The 20,557-nt window shown below is 34.7% G+C and overlaps 1 protein-coding gene and 1 non-coding gene across 2 annotated transcripts; both read left to right on the top strand.

Moving 5' to 3' along the window:
* The first annotated feature begins 6,356 nt into the window (after positions 1-6,356).
* On the top strand, positions 6,357-12,115 carry LOC130710643 (probable methyltransferase PMT14). The gene is made up of 7 exons (XM_057559970.1): positions 6,357-6,586; positions 7,576-8,262; positions 8,870-9,080; positions 9,561-9,843; positions 10,196-10,582; positions 10,921-10,998; positions 11,494-12,115. Exons 2-7 carry the CDS (start codon positions 7,612-7,614, stop codon positions 11,729-11,731), a joined length of 1,848 nt encoding a protein of 615 aa, XP_057415953.1. The 5' UTR covers positions 6,357-6,586; positions 7,576-7,611; the 3' UTR covers positions 11,732-12,115.
* Positions 12,116-13,578: 1,463 nt separating this feature from the next.
* Positions 13,579-13,651, top strand: TRNAK-CUU (transfer RNA lysine (anticodon CUU)). The gene has a single exon. It is a non-coding gene; the product is annotated as a tRNA-Lys (tRNA).
* Positions 13,652-20,557: the final 6,906 nt, after the last annotated feature.

Genomic DNA, 20,557 nt, shown 5'->3' with positions numbered 1-20,557 from the left:
ATCCGATGAGATGAAAAAGGGCTTATCCCTCTCTAAATTTTATGGGGTTTTACCTCCTCCTATCTTCCTGGATTTCTAGTATCTTGCATTATTTATGTGTTTTTAGTTTGAGCTAGATCTGTTTTTTCATGAAAGATTGAGAGAAATGTGTATTTGAAAGTGGAAGATGAACTAGGGAGAAAATTTTGTTAACGAACATGAATTGAAGATTCAATTTTTTTTTCTTGAATTGTTGTTGATTTGAATCTGTTTCAGGTTGTGTTACTTTGATAATGAATGATTTGTTTTCATTCAAGATTAATGATATATTTTTTTTTGAAACAAATTAATGATTTTTTTTGTTACAATTTGTTAAAGATTTATTTTTTGAAATTCTGTTTTAAACATTAGGGAGGCAAATTGCACAAAGATGAAAGATCAGGGAGTAAATTCGCTCGTTTTATTACACATGGACGCAGCTCCGTTTGGTCAACAGACGGAACCAAACGGATATGGACGGCAGGGCTTCGATCGCACGTTTTAGAAACGTCAGGGAGCTTGACCGCACGTTTTAAACACGGGGGACGCAAATCGCACATTTCTGAAACATCAGGGACCCAAACTGAAATTAAGCCTATTATATTATATTATAGATTATAGATTATAGATTATAGATTTACATTTAAAATCTCGAAACATACTAAGTTTGTTTGTGATTTTTTAACTTATATGAAAATTCACTACATGTGAAGTAAATATATTTATATGCATTTCTTAATATATTATTGATAATATTGTTGTTTTTATTATGATGTCCCATAACGGAACTAACACTCATTAGTGTCAGCCTAAACACATTACGCAAAACATGATTTAACATTGCTATCATGCTGGCCTCAAACAAGTATATTAACGTCGATCTTTTGGCCGATGTTATGTTAGCATTGCATAGGCCGACGCCACTCACTAGACAAATAGGCCTACCCTAATGTTTTAAAAAAAAATCAGATTTTTTTCACAGACCTAGAGATATCTATATATAATTGAACTTCCACAAGGTTCAACAATTCTAAATGGTTTAAAATATAAATAACATGAAAATAAAATATAATGCAAAAGATATTAAATGTATATTTTTTTGTGTAAGGGAGGGATATACCTCACAGTTAGCATGAGAGAGATATTGTCATGGATATGTAACACCCCGATTTTCGGGTGTCACTTTAGTAACTCAAAAATGAAATGAAGCGGAAAAGCAGGTATTTTTTTTTTGTTTTCTTTTTAAATAAAATGACTTGTCGAGATAAAGACTCAACCCATTCGCAATTAACAGCGACTGATATACAATAAAAACACAGCCCTCGCTGCAACCAAAATCATCGTCACGAGTGTCCTCAAGTGACGGAAAGTAACATCAAGTAACTAAAAGTATTGCCCAACGGCAAACAAGTGCGACCCATAGATAGAGTCATAAGTTTTATAAATACAGTCATCCAAGAAAGTAAGTCGGCCCAAAACGGCCTCCAAAAGACTTCCTACGTCCGACAACTCCCTGTGATCCTCATGGAAGAGAACCACACAAAAAGCTAATAGTCGGGGACCTATCCTGCCCCAAAATGAGAAATGACAATCAGAGCTATGACACTAACACCCAACCTTAGTAGGCTCTAAACACCCATACCCTATACTTCCGTCATCGACCCTCATCTGGTCATGCATTCAGTCCGGGTCCACGTCGAAGGCTCAGTAGTAGTCATTTCGCTCCGGGTCCTCCCCGAACGATGAACCATCACAAATCAACTGTTGAACGTCTGGCAGCAGGCCGACCGCCCAAACACAAACATGAACACAAAGCCAAGGCGCTAGGGTCAACTCACGGAATACAATAGATATACAAACAACATGTGATAAAGGGGGTATATACTTATATAGGTTCTTAGTTGCCTATCTTAAGGTATATACTTAGCATGTTATCAAGGCTCTAATAAACAATTCGATATCTGCTATCTCAACAGTTCAATAAACAATTACTCAACAATTCAATAAGGGTGCATGTATGCATGCAATGTCAATTCAAAAGATGATCCCAACAAATAGGCATGTCAAGTCGATCCAACCCATCGGGTTGAACATACAGACTCGCACACGCAACAAATGACAACGCCAAGTCGGTTCACTCAATAGAGTCGAATATATGGACGTTGCGCGCGTCCAATGACTATCGCTGAATCGATCCAATCCATTCGATTGAACATACGGATCCGCACGTGTCGAAAGGTTATCGCTGAATCGATCCAATCCATTGGATTGAATATACGGACTCACGCAAGTTTAGATGGCAATCGCTGAATCGATCCAATCCATCGGATTGAATGTACGGACTCACGCATGCATGAGTGACTACCGCCGAATCGATCCAATCCATTAGATTGAATATACAGACTCGCGCGTGTCAAACTACTATTGCCGAATCGGTCCAACCCGTCGGGTTGAACACACGGATTCGCGCCCGCTATGCCGAAGATACACTCTTGGTGTTCTTCGTGAAGGCCCAGTCTTTCGACCGTCTCAACCCCGAGTATATGCAGGATGCAATATGGTTAGCTAAACATCGAATCGTCCTTGCTCGTACGTGTTTAACTACAAATCTCAATTTAAAAGTACCCGAAGGTCAAAGTCGTCTTTGCAACTAGGCTGTGATAAGCCGGAGTACATATTGCACTCAGTGACATTTCCCTGGCCACTATGGTTCAAGACTTTTCGACTATTTCCCGTTTTTCACAATCATTTCCAACTCTTAAGTTTCCCTAAAGGTCTCGTTAATTAATCAAAGCATTTCAAGTTGAGTTAATCAGGTTATGAGGTTTATTATCGAAATCCAAGTTCCATAAGTTCTCAAGTTCCAAATTCTAACTATTCAAAGTTTCCCAAATCCCCCAAATATAATCCCCAGAAAAGTCTAAGTATTTCAAAGAGGGCTAGATCTCAGACCTCAGGTCAGGACCTGCCTAGGGTTATTATTTCAACCCGAATGATCAAAGAGAATCAATTCAAATGTCCTACACTCCGCAATTGCGTCAAAGCGCACGATTCAACAACAATATCAATATCTCAAGCTATAAGAAGCAATACGACAATAATTCTGTGCGGAAATCATAAGACAGAAACCAGTAAACGACCGAAGCCTCTTAGAAAACGGAGACACACGTCTCATATAAGTTCACTCAGCCGAAGCCTCCTGAAAACATTGATGACCCTAGTTTAGTAGTGTTTTTAGGGACATTTTGTAGTTTATTTTGAGTCTTTTTATTGAGTCTCATGTAGTGTTTCATGCATTATCATGCATTTTTATCTTTCTTTAAGTTTTTACTTTGTTTTGGTAATTTTATAGTTTTATAGGGACCTTTCTTGCATTTTAAGTAAGTTTAGGACTTGCATATCTTTTCTACTTGAATTGAGGGTCTTTTGTGCTAATAAACTCTTGGAAATCCTAGATATTTTCCTTACTTTGTTCCCAAGCAGCTAGGTCTGAAAACTGATGAAGAAAGAAGGTCAAAAGGCTTGGAAAATTGAAGGGAGGATTAAATGGGAGTTAAGAAGAAGGTCAAGAGGCTTTCTAGCATGTAGAGAGCGCTCAGGCGCTCGTCTTGAGCGCTTGAGCGCCAATTGATTCACTGTTTACATGATGCTAGAAAGGAATTGGCGCCTGAGCGCTCCTGGTTGAGCGCCTGAGCGCCAATTACCTCCAGAGAGCTTGTTTTGGCTTGGAATTGGCGCTCAGGCGTGCTTAATTGGCGCCTGAGCGCCCAGACTCGACCTGTTTGCCTATAAATAGGCTTTTTGTCATTTCTTTTGTAATTTTGGTCATTTCTATACATTCCTAAATAAGTTAGAAGTAGGGTTAGGCTCTGGAGCTTGAGGAGAAGCATTCTCCAAGTCCATGTTCCAGGTTTTATCCTTATTTTCTTGTATGGATTCTATAGCCATGCTTGGCTAAAACCCCTTTTGCTTTGGGTTCTTTGTAAGACTTTGAATGTTTTAGCTATCAATCCTTTTATATTCATGATGTTCTGAGTAAACCCTTGAATCTCACTTCTATGCTTTATCTTTCAAGCTTGAATGCATGCTAGCTTCTTACTTTTCTATAATCATAACGATAGTTTGTTATAGAATTGGGACTTGTTGTGAGATTACTCCTTCTATACTTGCTGCTAGGAATAGAGGAAGGGTTGGGGTTTGTTGGCCTGATTTGCATGCTTAGTGCTTCTAACAAATGTTTAGGTTATCAAGGAATTGAACCTATCTTTTGATTAGGAAGGGTTTTCTTTGCGAGGCATCGAAAGATAACTAACTAGGCTAGAACATCAAGGAGAGACTCGGGATTAATTGAATAAGAAGGTTTGCTAAAACTGAAATAGTTGAACAAGAACCCAAGGCAATCTCATCTCTGTTTTTCAATCACTTTATTACTTGATTACTTGTCTTTTTACAAACTCAAGAAACAATCAACCTTAAAACTGAATTTTACTCGCTTTTCAACCTTGAACTTGACTCTTAAACTGAATTCACATTCCAATTCCCTGTGGTTCGATAAATTAAAACCGGGTAGATTCTGTACACTTGCAGATTGACCAACAAACATTTTTCAGTTCAAAGCGATAATCAACATTCAATGCAATCTTCAATATCAAGCAATATTCAAGTCGAAGTTATCGACGCCTACAATACAAATAGCTAGTAAGTAAGTTGCCCTAACCTCGAGTTGTTCCAGTCTCGCGGTGCAGGTCTCCCTCACAAGCTTGTTCAGTCAACCCCAAATTTCCACAATTGAACCTTTGAGCAAACAAAGCAATAATGAATCAAAACAAGTCGATACAGTCGAAACAATCCTAACTAATGTTCGACAAAGCTCAAGAAGCTTCAGAGTACAACATTTAGGCACGAATGGAAGGGCTTCCCCCGAATGGATGAGTTTTGACTCGATTCAAGTTTTGTACAAAAACACTTTATTCGCTAAAACGTGCATAACTCGAGCTACAGAACTCGGAATGACACGAAACCAAAGCCAAAATTTCGACAACGGAGAGAGCTACGCTATAACTCAGGTCATACAGACCCAAAAATTATTTTTGGACACGGTACCATGGCATATAAGTTTCGGCCATTATCAAAATAGGGCTTCCCGAACTTTTTCTTCGATCTAATTTAATTCCTAGGTATTCTTAGGCGATATCTAGGCCTGGGAAACTCTCAGAAAAATTATCGGGTCGAAAACTGTCGCAGGGGTATTTTGGTCAATATTCTTAGCTCAGAATTTCAAAATTGGAATTTCGAAAAACAAATTTGATGGGGACGTCACCAACGACGTTTATGACAACTAATCCTAATGTCACTAAGCTAAGTCGAGAGTTTTAAACCGAAAGAACGAAACTTTGGCTCAAAATGGGTTTTTCAAGCAGAATTGGAATTCGGCGGCATTTCGGCGAGATTCAGCAGAAAACAACCGGATATTCATGCTCTTGGGCATGTAGGCAATAAGTTTAGACACTGAATTCAAGTTATTTGGACAGTTTTACAAAAAGCTCAAAACTTTGAGCACATAAAGACAAAGAGAAAAGCGACAGAATTGACGATCAGAAGTAAGGAATAGCATCTATACCTCGATGTCTTCGAGTAGCAACGAACGGTGCAGCGATCGGGCAGGAAACGACGAAAATCTTTTCTTCCTCCTCCTCCTCCAAGCTCGCGGGTTCAAGGGTGAGAATGGGTTTGGTTTTTGAAATTTTTTCATTTTCTTGCTATTTATAGGTTTTGGAAAATGCGGAAAAATGAAAATTTCGCGATTCCGATTTTTCCTGCGTATTCCTCTGTGAATTCTAAGATAGGTTCTGGCGAAAAAATTCCAGAACTCAAAACAGGTTTCTTGGAATTAAAAAGAGTACCCCAAATTTGCATCCCTAACAAAATACCAAAATAAAAAATACACCCCTCCATTAATCCTGTGCAAAATCGCCACCGAATGAAAATCAACAGGATAATTGATTAATTTTTATTCCTTATGTATTTTTTATTTTTTTTCTACTTAGTGTTCTACTCTCCAATTTTCAGGTCGTCCATTATTTACCACGTAAATTATTTTTTTGCTAACGACAAAAAACGGAGAGAAAACACAACAAGGAGATATAAATGTTAAATACTTGATTGGAAGAATTTTATTATATAGTGATTCTACTGAGCTCGAAATTGCGAGAGCAATTCAACTTATAAAAAACTTAATTTTACCATGGCACCGACATAATGATACACTGGTTCAATTAACCTGTGATTCCTTGTTCTAGTAAGTTTCCAATTAGGATGAAACCTTTGAGAAACGAGGTTACAAATCCACTGTCGGCCACTTTCTACGCAAGGGTCAACATAGAATGATGAAGTCCAACTGTCAATACTCGTCTTCTATTCCCTTCCACATCATATCTTCCTAGATATCATACTATAATAACTCTCCTGAATCTCACTCACTCACTCTCTTTTCTTGTGTGATCTAGATCACTGGATCAGTGAAGAGGAACAAGAACAAGAAGAAGAAGAAGAACCACCTCTTTTGGAGGTTAGCTACTTCAAACTCTAATCTTCATTGAGTAGTTGAATTGCATTGATTTCTGTGCTTACTGTTTCTGGGTCATCATCATTTCTCTAATCATAGTTGTATGATTGCTGCTATGCCCTTCTCTTTTTTTACTGATTTTTCTAACTTCGATCGAGCTGGATTTAGTTTTATAGCTTTCTGCTTTTGAGTTCACTTGATTTGGACTGTAAAGTTTCGATTTTTATATGAAAGATTACATTTTGGAGTGACCCATTTTAGATCTTTAGTTGATCCTGCAAAACAAGAGTTTTTGGGGGGTTGAGGGAGTGTTGTAGATTCTGTGGAGTAAAGATCAGATAATGATGATGTTTTGATACAGCAAAAATTCTGCTTTTGGAGTTTTTTTATCTCTTTGTGTTGAATCATTACCACTTTTCCAATTATAGGTTAGATCCACTTGCATGATTTTGAATGCTTGTGAAAAGGAAAAAAGTGAAGTGTCGATGTAACTATGACTGAAAGGGAAGTAAGCTTGTTTCCACTCCTTTTGTTTATTGGGGAAATATGAGATCTTCCCATGCTAGAGATTGTGCTACAAAACTACCTTATAAGGTCTTTATCAGGTTTATATGTTGTATAATAGGGGGCAAATTATAGGCTACTAGGTTAGTTTAGATGTACATGAACTCTGTATTTCTTTGCTAGTTTCTTAATAACATGTTTGGATCAGTTTCTCTTTTCTCGTAATCAATTTTGAGACCCATAAGCTAGCTACTCACAGAAGCTTCTCCCTCAAATTGATTTTGCCTTTAGAATCAATTGTAGAAGAATTTCCAGAATTCAATTTCAAACTAGCAATAAATGAAACAAGGTGTCTACATCTGTGCCTTTTTTGTTAATGTTTAAATGCTTTGTGCTTAGATACTTATTAGTTCATATTTGGTAGTTTGCTTGATTTGAAATGATTTACTATAACTTGTCCCTAACTAATCTCAGTGTCATTGTCATAGGTTTTGACAGTTTGAGAGAACAGTGCTACCTGATTAATGGGTTCTAAAAACATCACACCAGGCCAACGAGCACGAAGGCCGTTGTCAATATTTGTTGTGCTTGGTCTGTGCTGTTTCTTTTATCTTTTGGGAGCATGGCAGAGAAATGGTTTTGGGAAGGGAGATAACCTTGCGTTGAAAGTAAATAAGGTGATTACAAACACAGACTGCAATATTGTCTCCAATTTGGATTTTGAAGCACATCACCATATTGTGGAAGTTGTTGAACGTTCTGAACCAAAAGCTAAAGTGTTCAAGCCATGTGATGTAAAATATGCTGATTACACTCCTTGCCAAGAGCAAGACCGAGCAATGACATTCCCTAGAGAAGATATGATCTATAGGGAAAGACATTGTCCACCTGAGAAGGAAAAATTGCACTGCCTCATTCCAGCACCCAAGGGGTACACCACTCCTTTTCCCTGGCCTAAAAGCCGTGATTACGCATACTATGCTAATGTTCCCTACAAGCACCTGACTGTGGAGAAGGCTGTTCAAAACTGGGTGAAATTCCAGGGAAATGTGTTTAAATTTCCAGGTGGAGGTACCATGTTCCCTCACGGAGCGGATGCATATATTGATGAACTGGCATCAGTTATTCCTATTGCAAATGGTTCTATCAGAACAGCACTGGACACTGGTTGTGGAGTAAGTTATTATTTTAAATAATCCTTCTGACAGTATGCTCTTTTTCGTTAGCTAAGGACATATAAATGGAAAAAGCTCCATAAATGTGAGTTTGTCTCTAAAATTAGCAATGGTGTATACACCTGTTCCTTGGATCATTTTCTGCCTTTGTTTCCTCCCTTTTCCCATTCTCAATTTAAGCATATTGAAGTGCGCACACATTGCCATGCTCTTTGTCATTGAATTGGAAAACCTTGTACATGTATGCCAAACCTGCCCCTTAAGGATTTCAGATTGGATAAAGAATGCTTAGCTTAAGGGTCACCTTTACTTTTCCTGTTATATAGGTGTATTTCAAATTTTTATCTTTGTAATGTTTCTTTGAAGTCTTTTCCTCTGTCACCTTTACTACTGCCCTAGAAAACAACTGAGCAGAAGGAAATATAAAAATGAATTCCCATGGTTATAGCTTAGGAATCTCAAGCTGACTATCTGTATTTTGAGTACTTAGAATCAATTGTCATTTCTTTGTTTTTAATGTTCGGTGGCACAGTTGTCTTGCCCACAGTTGGCACCTTTCTATCGGTTCATGATTTCTTTACTAATGTAAACATGAACGCTTATTCAGGTTGCAAGCTGGGGAGCCTATTTGTTGAAGAGAAATGTGCTGGCTATGTCCTTTGCTCCAAAGGACAACCACGAAGCGCAAGTTCAGTTTGCACTAGAACGAGGGGTACCTGCCGTTATTGGTGTTCTTGGTACCATCCATCTCCCATACCCATCCAGAGCATTTGATATGGCCCAGTGTTCTCGATGTTTAATACCATGGGCTGCAAATGGTTAGTGCTAAATTGAATATGGCCCACTTTTCAGCCTTTTCTTTTGTAGATGATCATACTCCTAAACTTTGAAATATAATCATGCAAATGTCTGGAAATTTGATATCCTGTTGTCCAGTATGTGTATGTGTATGTCAATACAATTACTTGCGATAGGTTATGATGGGATTTAGGAGTAGTTTACTGGTGAGTTCAGTAGAGTATTCTCTTCTATAATCCAGATGGTTAAATCTATGTTAATTTTTGGCTTTCCATTTCCTTCCAGCTGCATTTATATTACTTAGATCTTCAGTTACCTTAAAGTTCTCAAGATATTATGTTATTAGGATTTAGGTATTGCATTTCCATGTTGCTTCAAAGACTCTGGATCAATTGTATGGCAATTTTCAGTGCGAGTGACAGAAAATATTTATTTGTCTGAATGAAACAATTTTTCAGTGGTGTTAATATGTTGACTTTCCACTCATTAATTGAATGCAGAGGGCAAGTATCTAATGGAAGTTGATCGAGTTTTAAGGCCCGGTGGTTACTGGATTCTGTCTGGCCCTCCAATTAATTGGAAAACGTACTACCAAACATGGCAGCGATCTAAGGAGGATGTGAAAGCAGAGCAGAGAAATATTGAGGAGTTAGCTGAAAGTCTTTGCTGGGAAAAGAAGTATGAAAAAGGTGATATTGCTATTTGGAGGAAGAAATTAAATGCTAAATCCTGTCAAAGAAAATCTCCCAAGTTATGTGAGGTCGATAATGCTGATGATGTATGGTAAGTCCTGCTCATCTTGATGCACTTCATTTAAGCGTTGTGTCATGACTGTTATATTTATATATAGTTGGAAGGATCTGAATTATTCATTCCTCAGGTTCTTTTTATCTGATATTCACTATTTTGTACATTTATGTGCTCATTAATTTTGGATAGTGCATGTTTGGAAACTCGTTCAAAAACCGCAGTGAAGTTGAAATCATGTTAGACAGAAGCAAAAGCTAAGGGAGGTTGCTTCTGTCAACCATGATTTTGGCTTCATCGTGGTTTTCGAACGAGCTTCCAAACATTTGCACATAGATCTATTTTATATTTTTGGGTGGGATGTGATGTTTTATGTAATGCATGATAGGTACAAAAAGATGGAAGTCTGTAAAACCCCTTTCCCTGAGGTAACCAGTAAAAGTGAAGTTGCTGGAGGGGAATTGAAGAAATTTCCTGCTAGGCTTTTCGCAGTCCCTCCGCGTATAGCTAAGGGCACTATTGATGGCGTTACAGCTGAATCTTATCAAGAGGACAACAAGTTGTGGAAAAAGCATGTTAACACTTATAAAAGAATTAATGCAAATATTGGCACTGCTAGATATCGGAATATAATGGACATGAATGCAGGCCTTGGCGGATTTGCAGCTACACTTGAATCACAGAAGTCTTGGGTGATGAATGTCGTGCCCACAATAGCTCAGAATACTTTAGGTGTTGTCTTTGAAAGAGGTTTGATTGGCATTTATCATGACTGGTAAGTTTCTAAAATTTTCCTGAATTTCATTTAAGTTTTCTGATTTCATAAAGACTTCCCTTGCAAGTTGGCATCCTATAATCACAAAACTGATTCATTAAACTGAGATTTATGGTTTATTGTAGTATATGTGCTCATTCATTTATCAATATTGTAAAGCAAAATGGGACTTAAATTAAGCATGTATTACGGATGAGTGTTTCAGCACTGCAGATTCTTTTTCTTTTTCCTTTTCTGATAAAGATAATCCAACTTACAATTAAAGTTCCTTATGTGCCTGTTGGAGAAAAATGATTATGTACAATGAAATTACAATGACATTCTTTTTTCTTTTTCAGGTGTGAAGGATTTTCTACATACCCTAGGACTTATGATCTTATTCATGCTAATGATTTGTTTAGCTTGTACCAGGGCACGTAAGTTTCTTCCTCTTCTTCTGTATTCCACAAGTCATAATTTGCGGATTCTAAGTCTTAAATCTATTCATAAGCTTTCATCCATCAACTTAGGGTCTGTTTGATTACTGTTTTGTAAAGCAGTTTTTAGTCTTTAAAAACAGAAAAGAGTTAAATTTGTTTGACATGTTCTTAGAAATAGTTTTTATTTTCATTTTTTAAAATCTAAAATCCCAAAAACATCTCAGATGTTTTCAGTTTCTAGCTTACAGGTCACAAGTATGTCAACTTTATCTTTTCGATTCTCCTTTTGGAAACTAGGTTTCAAAAGTTATTTAAAAGAATATATTTTAAATTCAGAAAATTGAGAGTGGAATCAAACAAGCCCTTAGACTTTATGGCTAGTGGGTTCTTAACATGCTATCAGGGATTTTATTCAATAAAAGAAAAAATATGTTAACTGGAGTTCCAAAGTGTGACATGCGTGAATGAAAATGTTCCTGATTTGATTAACAGGTGCAACCTGGAAGACATCCTTCTAGAGATGGATCGCATCCTGAGGCCGGAAGGAGTAGTCATCATCCGGGATGAAGTTGATGTCCTTATCAAGGTCAAGAAAATTATTGGGGGGATGAGATGGGATACCAAAATGGTAGATCATGAGGATGGCCCCTTTGTGCCTCGGAAGATATTGGTTGCTGTGAAGCAGTATTGGGTTGGAAGTGGTAAAAACACCACCTCCAATGAGGAATAAAACAGGTTACAGGTAGAATTGTCTTGGGTGTGAATCTAATGGCTCACCCTGCAGTAACAACAATCAATGTTTCTAAACCGAAAGCAAAGAACAAATGGAAAAGGGTTATGAATTAAATGAAAAGAGGAAAGATTGTTGAGCCTAGTAAAAGCAAAGATTGGTTCTGGGAGCTTATTCTACTATGTCTGCCTTATACCGAGTGTAGAACTGTAGATAAAATTAGTCCTGACTAGTCTTGAATTGATTTTGTAGGGGATAGATAAGCAAGTTTTGCACCCCAAATAAATTAAGCTATATAGATATTGGATTGATGGTGACAAATGAACACTCAATTAATGTTGCAATTCTATTCAGTTTGATATTTAAATTTTTTGTTTATTCCCACATGAATTCCCACATTTGGATCCATTTTGTTGTGTTTATAGTGGGGAATAAAGGATACACTACATATTCACCTACACTCATTCCAACTCTGATTAATATTAGTATTTGAGTGTGTTTCAGTAAGTTTTAACGGGAGAGAAGTGATTCTGGCAGAAACTACTAGGAGTAGCTTTTAAGAGGAGAGAAGTGATTCTGCCAGGATTAGAAGTGGATCCAAAGATCCATGATACCTAAATTGCGGTTTAAGGGAATAAAAGCAAGAATCTAGGTAATTGATTCTACTCCTAAAGCATCACTTAGTGAAATATTGTTATCCACAATTGTATGAGTGTGATTTATGAGTTCTATTGATTTACTTATTTGAAAGAAAACTGACCATGCTACACGCTTCACTTGGATGTGAATGAAACTAATTGTTCTGAAATTAGACCTCATCTCGAACCTATCTTTCAATGGGGGAGCAAAGAACTGCTAGTGAATCTTAGAATTCTGTAATTAGGCTGGGTTCAGGTTACTGAACTATTCCTCAACATGTTATGAACAATCCTTCATAATTTTAAGTAACTGAGGTAATTTTTAACATGTTTTCAGGTTTCGTCAAATCAATTACCCATGTAATTCATCGTTAAGATGATTTCAAAAGTGCAAAACTTCATTATTATTATGTCGCTCATTTTCATCATTACCAATTAGTAGTTCCACAAGTAATGCATTTTCAAACCTAACATTAAGGTGAGAATAAAACCTAAAAATAATAATAAAAAATGGATAAATATATTTCATACAATTACTTAATTCATATTATTATCCTAATATCTACGCATCCAGTGTGTTCACCATCTAATTTTGATTATAATTTTTACCTCCTATGTTCAACACAATCCTCTCCTACTATACTACTTTCAGGAAAATGGCTAATATGAACTCTCATGTCATGCACGATATGAAGTATGAAGGGATGCCCTGCCCCATATGTAGTTTATGTCACCCTCTTGAAGTTGCACATGTCACGCATCTTGAAGCTCATGAAGCTTGCAGAATTCTCTCAAGTCCTTGCCAAATTTTGCAATGCTCATGTTCCACGTGGCATTGACATGTCGACTCAGATTTCCTCAAATGAGGTTTCTTTAACATAATAGTGTAAGAATAGATTACATTAGATATTAATCTTTAACACGTATAATTCAAGAAAAAGGACATGTCGCCCTCTTGAAGCTCATGAAGGTTGTAAAATTCTCTCAAGTCCTTGCCAAACTTTGCATTGCTCATGTAACACCACATGGATTCAGTTTCCCTCAAATGAGGTTTCTTTTACATAATAGTTTTAGATTAGATTACACTAATATTAATCTTTAACACATGTAGTTCATGAAAAAAGGGCAGAACCACGGACAACACACCCCAATAGGAATGCAGTTTTATACATTGAATAAATAAATAAAAACATGCCATGAAAAACAATAGCCCGTCTAGCTCAGTTGGTAGAGCGCAAGGCTCTTAACCTTGTGGTCGTGGGTTCGAGCCCCACGGTGGGCGTTTTATTCTTTTTTTAATCAATTTTCAATTTCCTTTTGGTCAAATTGGGCTCTTCAATTATTTAACTCTATTGGGCCTTTGCTTCAAATTTTTTTGGATAAGCTATTGGGCCTTTATTTCGTAACAATTTATTTCATCAATTACAATTCTTTTATTACATTGAGCTTTTCAATTATCTTCCAAGTGAAAAAAAAAAACTTGTTTTTAAATTATTTAATTAGATTTATTTTTCTCAATATCAATATGCATATTTTTACTTCTTTTTTTTCGATAAGCATGCATATATTTTACTTGTTTATCTTTTACTTTTAGGAAATACATATGTATAAAAGGATCCATCTATACATCTAATTTTTTTTAAATCATCTATAGTTCTATACATCTATGTTAAACGCAAATTATATGTTAGACTTGATCTACTCAATTAAACTTTCAAGGTAGCAATTGATTGATAAATTCTAAAATCTCAAACAAAGTTACAAATTAAGAAAAGAAAGTGAGATAATTTTTTTGGATATTTGGTTTTAAGGAGAGTGAAAATTAAAGAAAAGTAAGTGGATTCATGAAAATGGATGTTCTCATTTTTTATTTTCAATTATCTTCCAAGTGTAAAAAAAAAACTTGTTTTTAAATTATATAATTAGATTTCTTTTTCTCAATATTAATATACATATTGTTACTTGTTTATCTTTTACTTTAAGGAAATACATATGTATAAAAGGATCCATCTATACATCTAATTTTTTTGAAATCATCTATACATCTATATTAAACGTAAATTATATGTTATACTTGATGCACTCAATTAAACTTTCAAGGTAGCAATTGATTGATAAATTCTAAAATTTCAAACAAAGTTACAAATTAAGAAAAGAAAGTGAGATAATTTTTTAGGATATTTGGTTTTAAGGAGAGTGAAAAGAAAAGTGAGCGGAAAGAAATTGCATATATATGAAATGACATGAATATTCTCTGGTTTTGAAAATGGAATAATAAAACTGAAGGACCCTATTTTATATGGACCACAAACATATATATATATTTAACATAAAAAAGAAAGCGATATCTTTTAGAAAATGGACTAATATTTTAGTTAAGTACGTAAGTGGGTTTTGTAATTATAAGATTGATTATAGTAAAGTCAATTGAAAGTGAAGCGGTTGATTGTGATAATTTATGAAAATGTGAGTTTTGTTAGGTAATATTATGAAAGTAATTAAATTGTAAAAGTTTACAATTAATTATATTCAACGCAATTTTTTTTTCTAGCTTCAATCATAATTAACTTTAAAACTTAAATTAATTTTCCAACATTACATTCAAACATCGATCAATATTTTCATACAAAACTAATTAATTTATACAATTATAATTGATTCTCGAGTTTTCCAATGAGAAACCAAACACAAGATATGTAAGAGTAAGACCCCACTTTTTTTAACATACTTTGTTAATATAAATACAAATTAGTATAATTTCTTTTAACACTAGAATATTTTAACTTTTCAATTAATAATGTAGAAAGATAGAAAAAAAAATAGTAATGACGTCTACTATACTATATATATTACAATACCTTTAATTAAAATAATATTAGTTTGTAAAAGTATCTTAACTTTAATAAACAGATAAGTTACCCACATAATAGATAGGAACAGAAGAGAAATAAATGAAAGATAGGATAAATCATATGAAAGATAAAATTGGTTGAGATGAGATAAAAGAGAAAAGGAGTGTAAGTACATTAGTAATTGATTAAATCAAAGGCTTAATTGAACTTTTGGTCCCCCAACTTTGGCCTTCCTGTGAAAATCGTCCCCAAACTTTAAAATTAGCAAAAAAACGTCCCTAACGTTTACACCCGATTGTAAAATTGGTTTTCCGTCAAATTCCATCCAAAAACTAACGAAATATTCCTCAAAAAATTAATTAAAAAATTTAGTCTCTGAAACATTCATCATCTTCATATTAAAAACCCAGAAATTCATAATCTTCATCCCATTTTTCCTTCATCTTCATATAAATGAGTAAATCAAAATTAAGCTTTCTCATCCAAAAATATTAACAAAAAAAAACAAAAATCTTCTCTCTCATGTAGTCACGCTCCCTCCCTCTTGCACATAACTGAAACAAATTTCTCCACAAATATCAATATTCTCCAAAACTTGAAAATTGACAAACCAGATATTGAAAAATAGCCACTTCTCCATCAAAATTCTCTCACTTCTCTACGCAACCAGGTCTGGAAAAACTTCAAAGGCATCACAGACCCAACAGATCTGGAAAAATACCCACTTCTCCAAGTTTTCGTATGCATCACAAGTGAGGGGGAATTTCGTGAATTGATGATTTTACTCAACTTTGAGTCTCTGATTAAGTGAAGGTGAGGGACGGATCTTCATCAATTCCAGTTCTAGGGCCCAAATTGAAAAACCACCATTGAATGAGAGAGAATGTTGAATCTGGAAACCGTCGATTTCATCTAATCCCAGTAACAAAACTCAATCTTGTGGAATCTGGAAAGGAGAAGACCGAGTATTGGGTTTGCTGTGTTAAAAAGCTTCAAGTTTTAATATTTCTTATTTGATTTGGGTTGAAAAACTTGAAGCTTTTGTTCTTGTGTTTGAAGGAAAAGGGAAGTGAGAAGGTAGAAGGAGTGAAGATCGGATATGCGTTGGGGTTTTGGGGTTCTATGGGTTTTTTTAGTGGTTGGGGTACGGTGGTGGCTCGGTGTGGGTGAGATTAGGGGTGGTGGCTCTGTTGTTGCTTTTTCATTATTTCTGGGTTGCTTGGTTCTTTGAAGAAGATGAACATTCATCAATTTCTAGGTTTTTGTTTTATTTTTTATTTTTTAATTTTTATCCCAAATTTCGTTAAATATTGGATGGAAGTGGACGGAAAACCAATTTTGCAACCGGGTGTAAAAGTTAGAGACGTCTTTTGCTAATTTTAAAGTTTGGGGACGATTTTCGCAGAAAGGCCAAAGTTGGGGGACCAAAAGTGCAATTAAGTCTAAATCAAAAGATATTTATAACTAATGATGATGATGAAGAGCTACGTGTTGGTTATGCTTAAAAAAATGGTAATGAGGAGAAGCTTCCAGACCCTTGCTACATGTCCTCCCTAATTAAGAAAAATCTGCTTGTTAATCATTACTAGATAAATAAAAATCTTTGATCTAATCAATGAAGGAAATGTGGCCATGGTAAATGATTACACGGGCTAGAAACTTGGCTATAAATAGGAGGGGATATGCCTCGCATGGACACAGGGAGAAGTGGAAGAATAAGAGATTTGTGGGAAAGAGAAATAGTCAAGTGTGAGGAAGAGGAGAAATTAGTGAGAGAAGAGAAAGAGAGCGTGGAAGATTAGTGACACTTGCTTTGTGAAGAGATGAAAATAGTGAGGAGCAAAACAAAGAAAGAATGAAAGAGAGATCATTAACACTTTGAGAGAGGAAGATAGAGTATGTAAGTTGCAAGATAAAGAAATAGAAAGTCAAAAAAAAAAAATGCTAGGAGGAGGGAAGATGAAAGAAAGAGGAAGATAAATTAGTAAGGTGATAACTATATCTATTCCCTTTTAATTAAATCTACTCTATAATTTTATAAGTATGTCTAGCCCGTTTTAATTTTGTATATTCAACTTTAATTTTATGATGACATATACTCTCTTTTATCCACGTCAATTTTATTTAACATTGTCTACTTTATAACTACTCTTTTGATCTATTTATTCTCTTTTAATATTAAGTTTATGTTTATGACATTGATTTTTATTTAACTTTGTTGGTTAATATAATTTGTGAATACATTTTATGTCTTGAAATGGTCAGCCCTGCCGCCTCTCTCTAGTTAGTTAAGAAGTTCAACTTATTCCTATTTAGTTGTTTTATCTTAAGTGAAAATGGTCATAGACGATTTTTATGCCGTTTTAGTTTCATTTAGTATATTAAACTTTCTACAATCTTAGTTGAACTTATATGATACCACTTAAGAGATTAACATTGCGGGGAAAACCTGGTGACCTTAAGATGACCAGTATAGGCAAATCCCGAATGTTATTTAAGAACAACACTGCAGAGCAAACATGGATACTCAAAGTTCGGTTCCAGTTGAAAGGCAAATCCTGGGTGTTAAGACATAAGTATGAAATGTTTTATCAAAACACTTTAAGTGAAATGATCCTCCAGCAGTTGAGGTGATCTAGTTGCATAGTTCCTGGAACACAGGTTCCTAGGCAGGGGGACGCTCTTGCATTCGGATAGAGCTCTAAGACGCAGTTGGAATATGCAAAAGTGATCGAAGGGCCAAGAAAAGCAAGTGATAACAATGAATTAAAGAATGACTTTTCATTTGAAAGAGATTTAATTATGTTATTTTCATTGGTGAAGCTAGTAGTTATTTTTGAAATGTTTATCATTGATATAACTACTTAATTTATGTTGAAATATGTAACTTTATCTTGTTTTTGGAGTGGATATTGTTATCACTGAAAATTGTAAAATTCTCACTCCTTTACTTTCATGTCTTTTTCCGGAGAAAGAAAGCAGCTTGCTTGAGACATTCCAGATAGTAGACGGAAGTATGTGTTATGTACGCAGGATCACAAGTAGTTAGTTAGAGACACATCAGGTAGTCAGATCATGGTCACAATATAGGTCACCACGTGTATAAGGAGTCTTTAAAATATTTTCATGACTCTGATAATGTACTTTTGAAAGAATTATTAAAAATAAATTTATTTGTCCACTAGATTTTTAGTATTTAAGTATTTCAACACAAATATGATTCTTTCTTTTTACACGTTATTTTAAATATATGTTACTTTATAGTGTATAAAATTAGGGGTGCTACAAGATAAGTCTTAGAACGCACTAATTAAGTTATACTATCTTCGTTTTTTATTAATTGTTCACTTAGAAGAAAATGATGTAGATATTTGTTAACTTAGCATTTTAAGACTACATTAAAAGTTATGTCATTGTGGAAAGAATAAATGAGGAGAAATAAAATATATTCTAGTAAATGATAATGTAGATAAAAAAAAATAAGATTTTTTCTGAAAGTTACTAAAATTAATTGTACGCTACTTTATATGTGTTTCTTATTTCTTAAACGGTTTGCACTCCGTAGAAAAATTGGACGGATCATATCATGCATATATTGCCAATATGTAACTATGTAAGGTCAAACATATTCTCCACATATATGCAACTATTTATCTAACAAGAACATTAATCATTGTTTTTGGGGTCCTTGCTAAGGGATGCGATGCCAGCATTTCTATTCTAGATATGGTTCTTGTCAGCACACCCAGAATTTATGGAAGCATGTCATAATATGATCGAATATGTGCTCTACCCTAAACTTACCCATCCAATATAGAGGATTATATATTTGTATGTACGTCTTTCTGGAAGCAGTTAAATTCCATAAAATTTTCAAACTAACTAGCTCAGCTATTTAATCATCCCGTACTAATTCCATACGGAAACTAGCTACTACCTTTAATTTTCACATCCTGATGCCTATGAGACTCATCAATTGTCGATTACAATAAAAATAAATCTTTGAAGTGAAGACACTCTGTTTGCTTTGCATGCTTTACATTCAAAAAAAAATCTCTAATGGCCTTTTTTAGCTATAATTTCAACGCAAAATTGAATGAAGATTTTCTTATAAATTGAGATAAATCTATTTTCACGTGTTAACTTAATTGATCTTCAAACATACACATTAAAATTGTGTTTTTCCAACAAAAAGAAAAAACACACACTTAGGAGCATAGCCAGGACCATCTTGTTGGAGTCAAGATAAAATATTAAAAAATATATCAATGAAGTAAGTGTTAGGGGACATGTGGGAGGTCCAAGGATTAATCTCTGGCGGGTGCAATTTATCTTTCCGATTTACCAAAAAAATAAATAAATACAACTCTTTATTTTTCATTTCCTCGTAGTGCTAAATTTATCTATTATTATATCAACAATGATCTTTTCAGCAATTTCTTTCTCAATATATACAACTAATAAATTTTTGAGAAAGTCATCTTTAATCTTGTTGTGAAATCGAGTCTTAATTAACAACTTTCATTTTAGAAAACGTTTGTTGTGTAAATGTTGTTGAAAAATGAATTGTTAAGACAAAACGTATCAATCTATTAGCAAATGGAAATATTAGTGTTGCCCTAAACACGTTTATCAAACTTGTTATTGATTTAAAGTGAGAAGTTTATCTAGTTTCGCCGAAATTCTGTAAAGTACAATTTTATTTCAAAATCGTTTTAGTCTTAAGACCATGTACAATGGTGTAAACAAGTTTTTCCCATTCAACACCACTTTTTATCTTCCCAACACTCCACATCATCTTCTCTCTCCAATTCAACACACTTTCAACAAATACCCACTCCAATGGTTTTCTCTCTCAACACCCTACCCCACCACTCACCCTACCCCACCACTTTTTATTTCATATTTTTATTTAATTTTATGTTTTTGTTTTTTTATTTACATAAAATTACAATTATTATTTTAAATTAAATTAAATAATAAACACTTAACGAATTAATTTTTTTTAATATAGATAATAATTTATTTTATTTCCTTAACTAAAAAATGGAAGACGATAAACGAAGCACACAATAATTTATTTTGAGGACGTGGGTAAGAAAATTGATTTGGATCTTCATAGTTGTTGGGATTTTGGTTGGAAATTGGGTAGCTTGAAGAATTCTGGGTGTTGTAATGGTGATTGTTGGGATCCATTTCAAAACAAATGCTAATAGAAGGATAATAAGATGGTGAGAGAGATAATAAAGATGGGGAAAAACTTGGTTTTTTTTTCTGTGTCCAAATCTATCAAACCAAGTCCCTATTTATAGAGAAAAAAAAGTTATGAATTTTGG

The sequence above is a fragment of the Lotus japonicus genome, chromosome 4 (genome assembly GCF_012489685.1).
Source record: "Lotus japonicus ecotype B-129 chromosome 4, LjGifu_v1.2".
NCBI classification, from domain to species: domain Eukaryota; kingdom Viridiplantae; phylum Streptophyta; class Magnoliopsida; order Fabales; family Fabaceae; genus Lotus; species Lotus japonicus.
This window is presented reverse-complemented; position numbering and strand designations above follow the sequence as displayed.

Coding starts and splice junctions, on each gene's coding strand:
- LOC130710643 (XM_057559970.1), top strand. CDS start 7,612: ATGGGTTCTAAAAACATCACACCAGGCCAACGAGCACGAAGGCCGTTG. Junction 8,263..8,869: donor CACTGGACACTGGTTGTGGA/GTAAGTTATTAT, acceptor ACGCTTATTCAG/GTTGCAAGCTGGGGAGCCTA. Junction 9,844..10,195: donor GATAATGCTGATGATGTATG/GTAAGTCCTGCT, acceptor AATGCATGATAG/GTACAAAAAGATGGAAGTCT.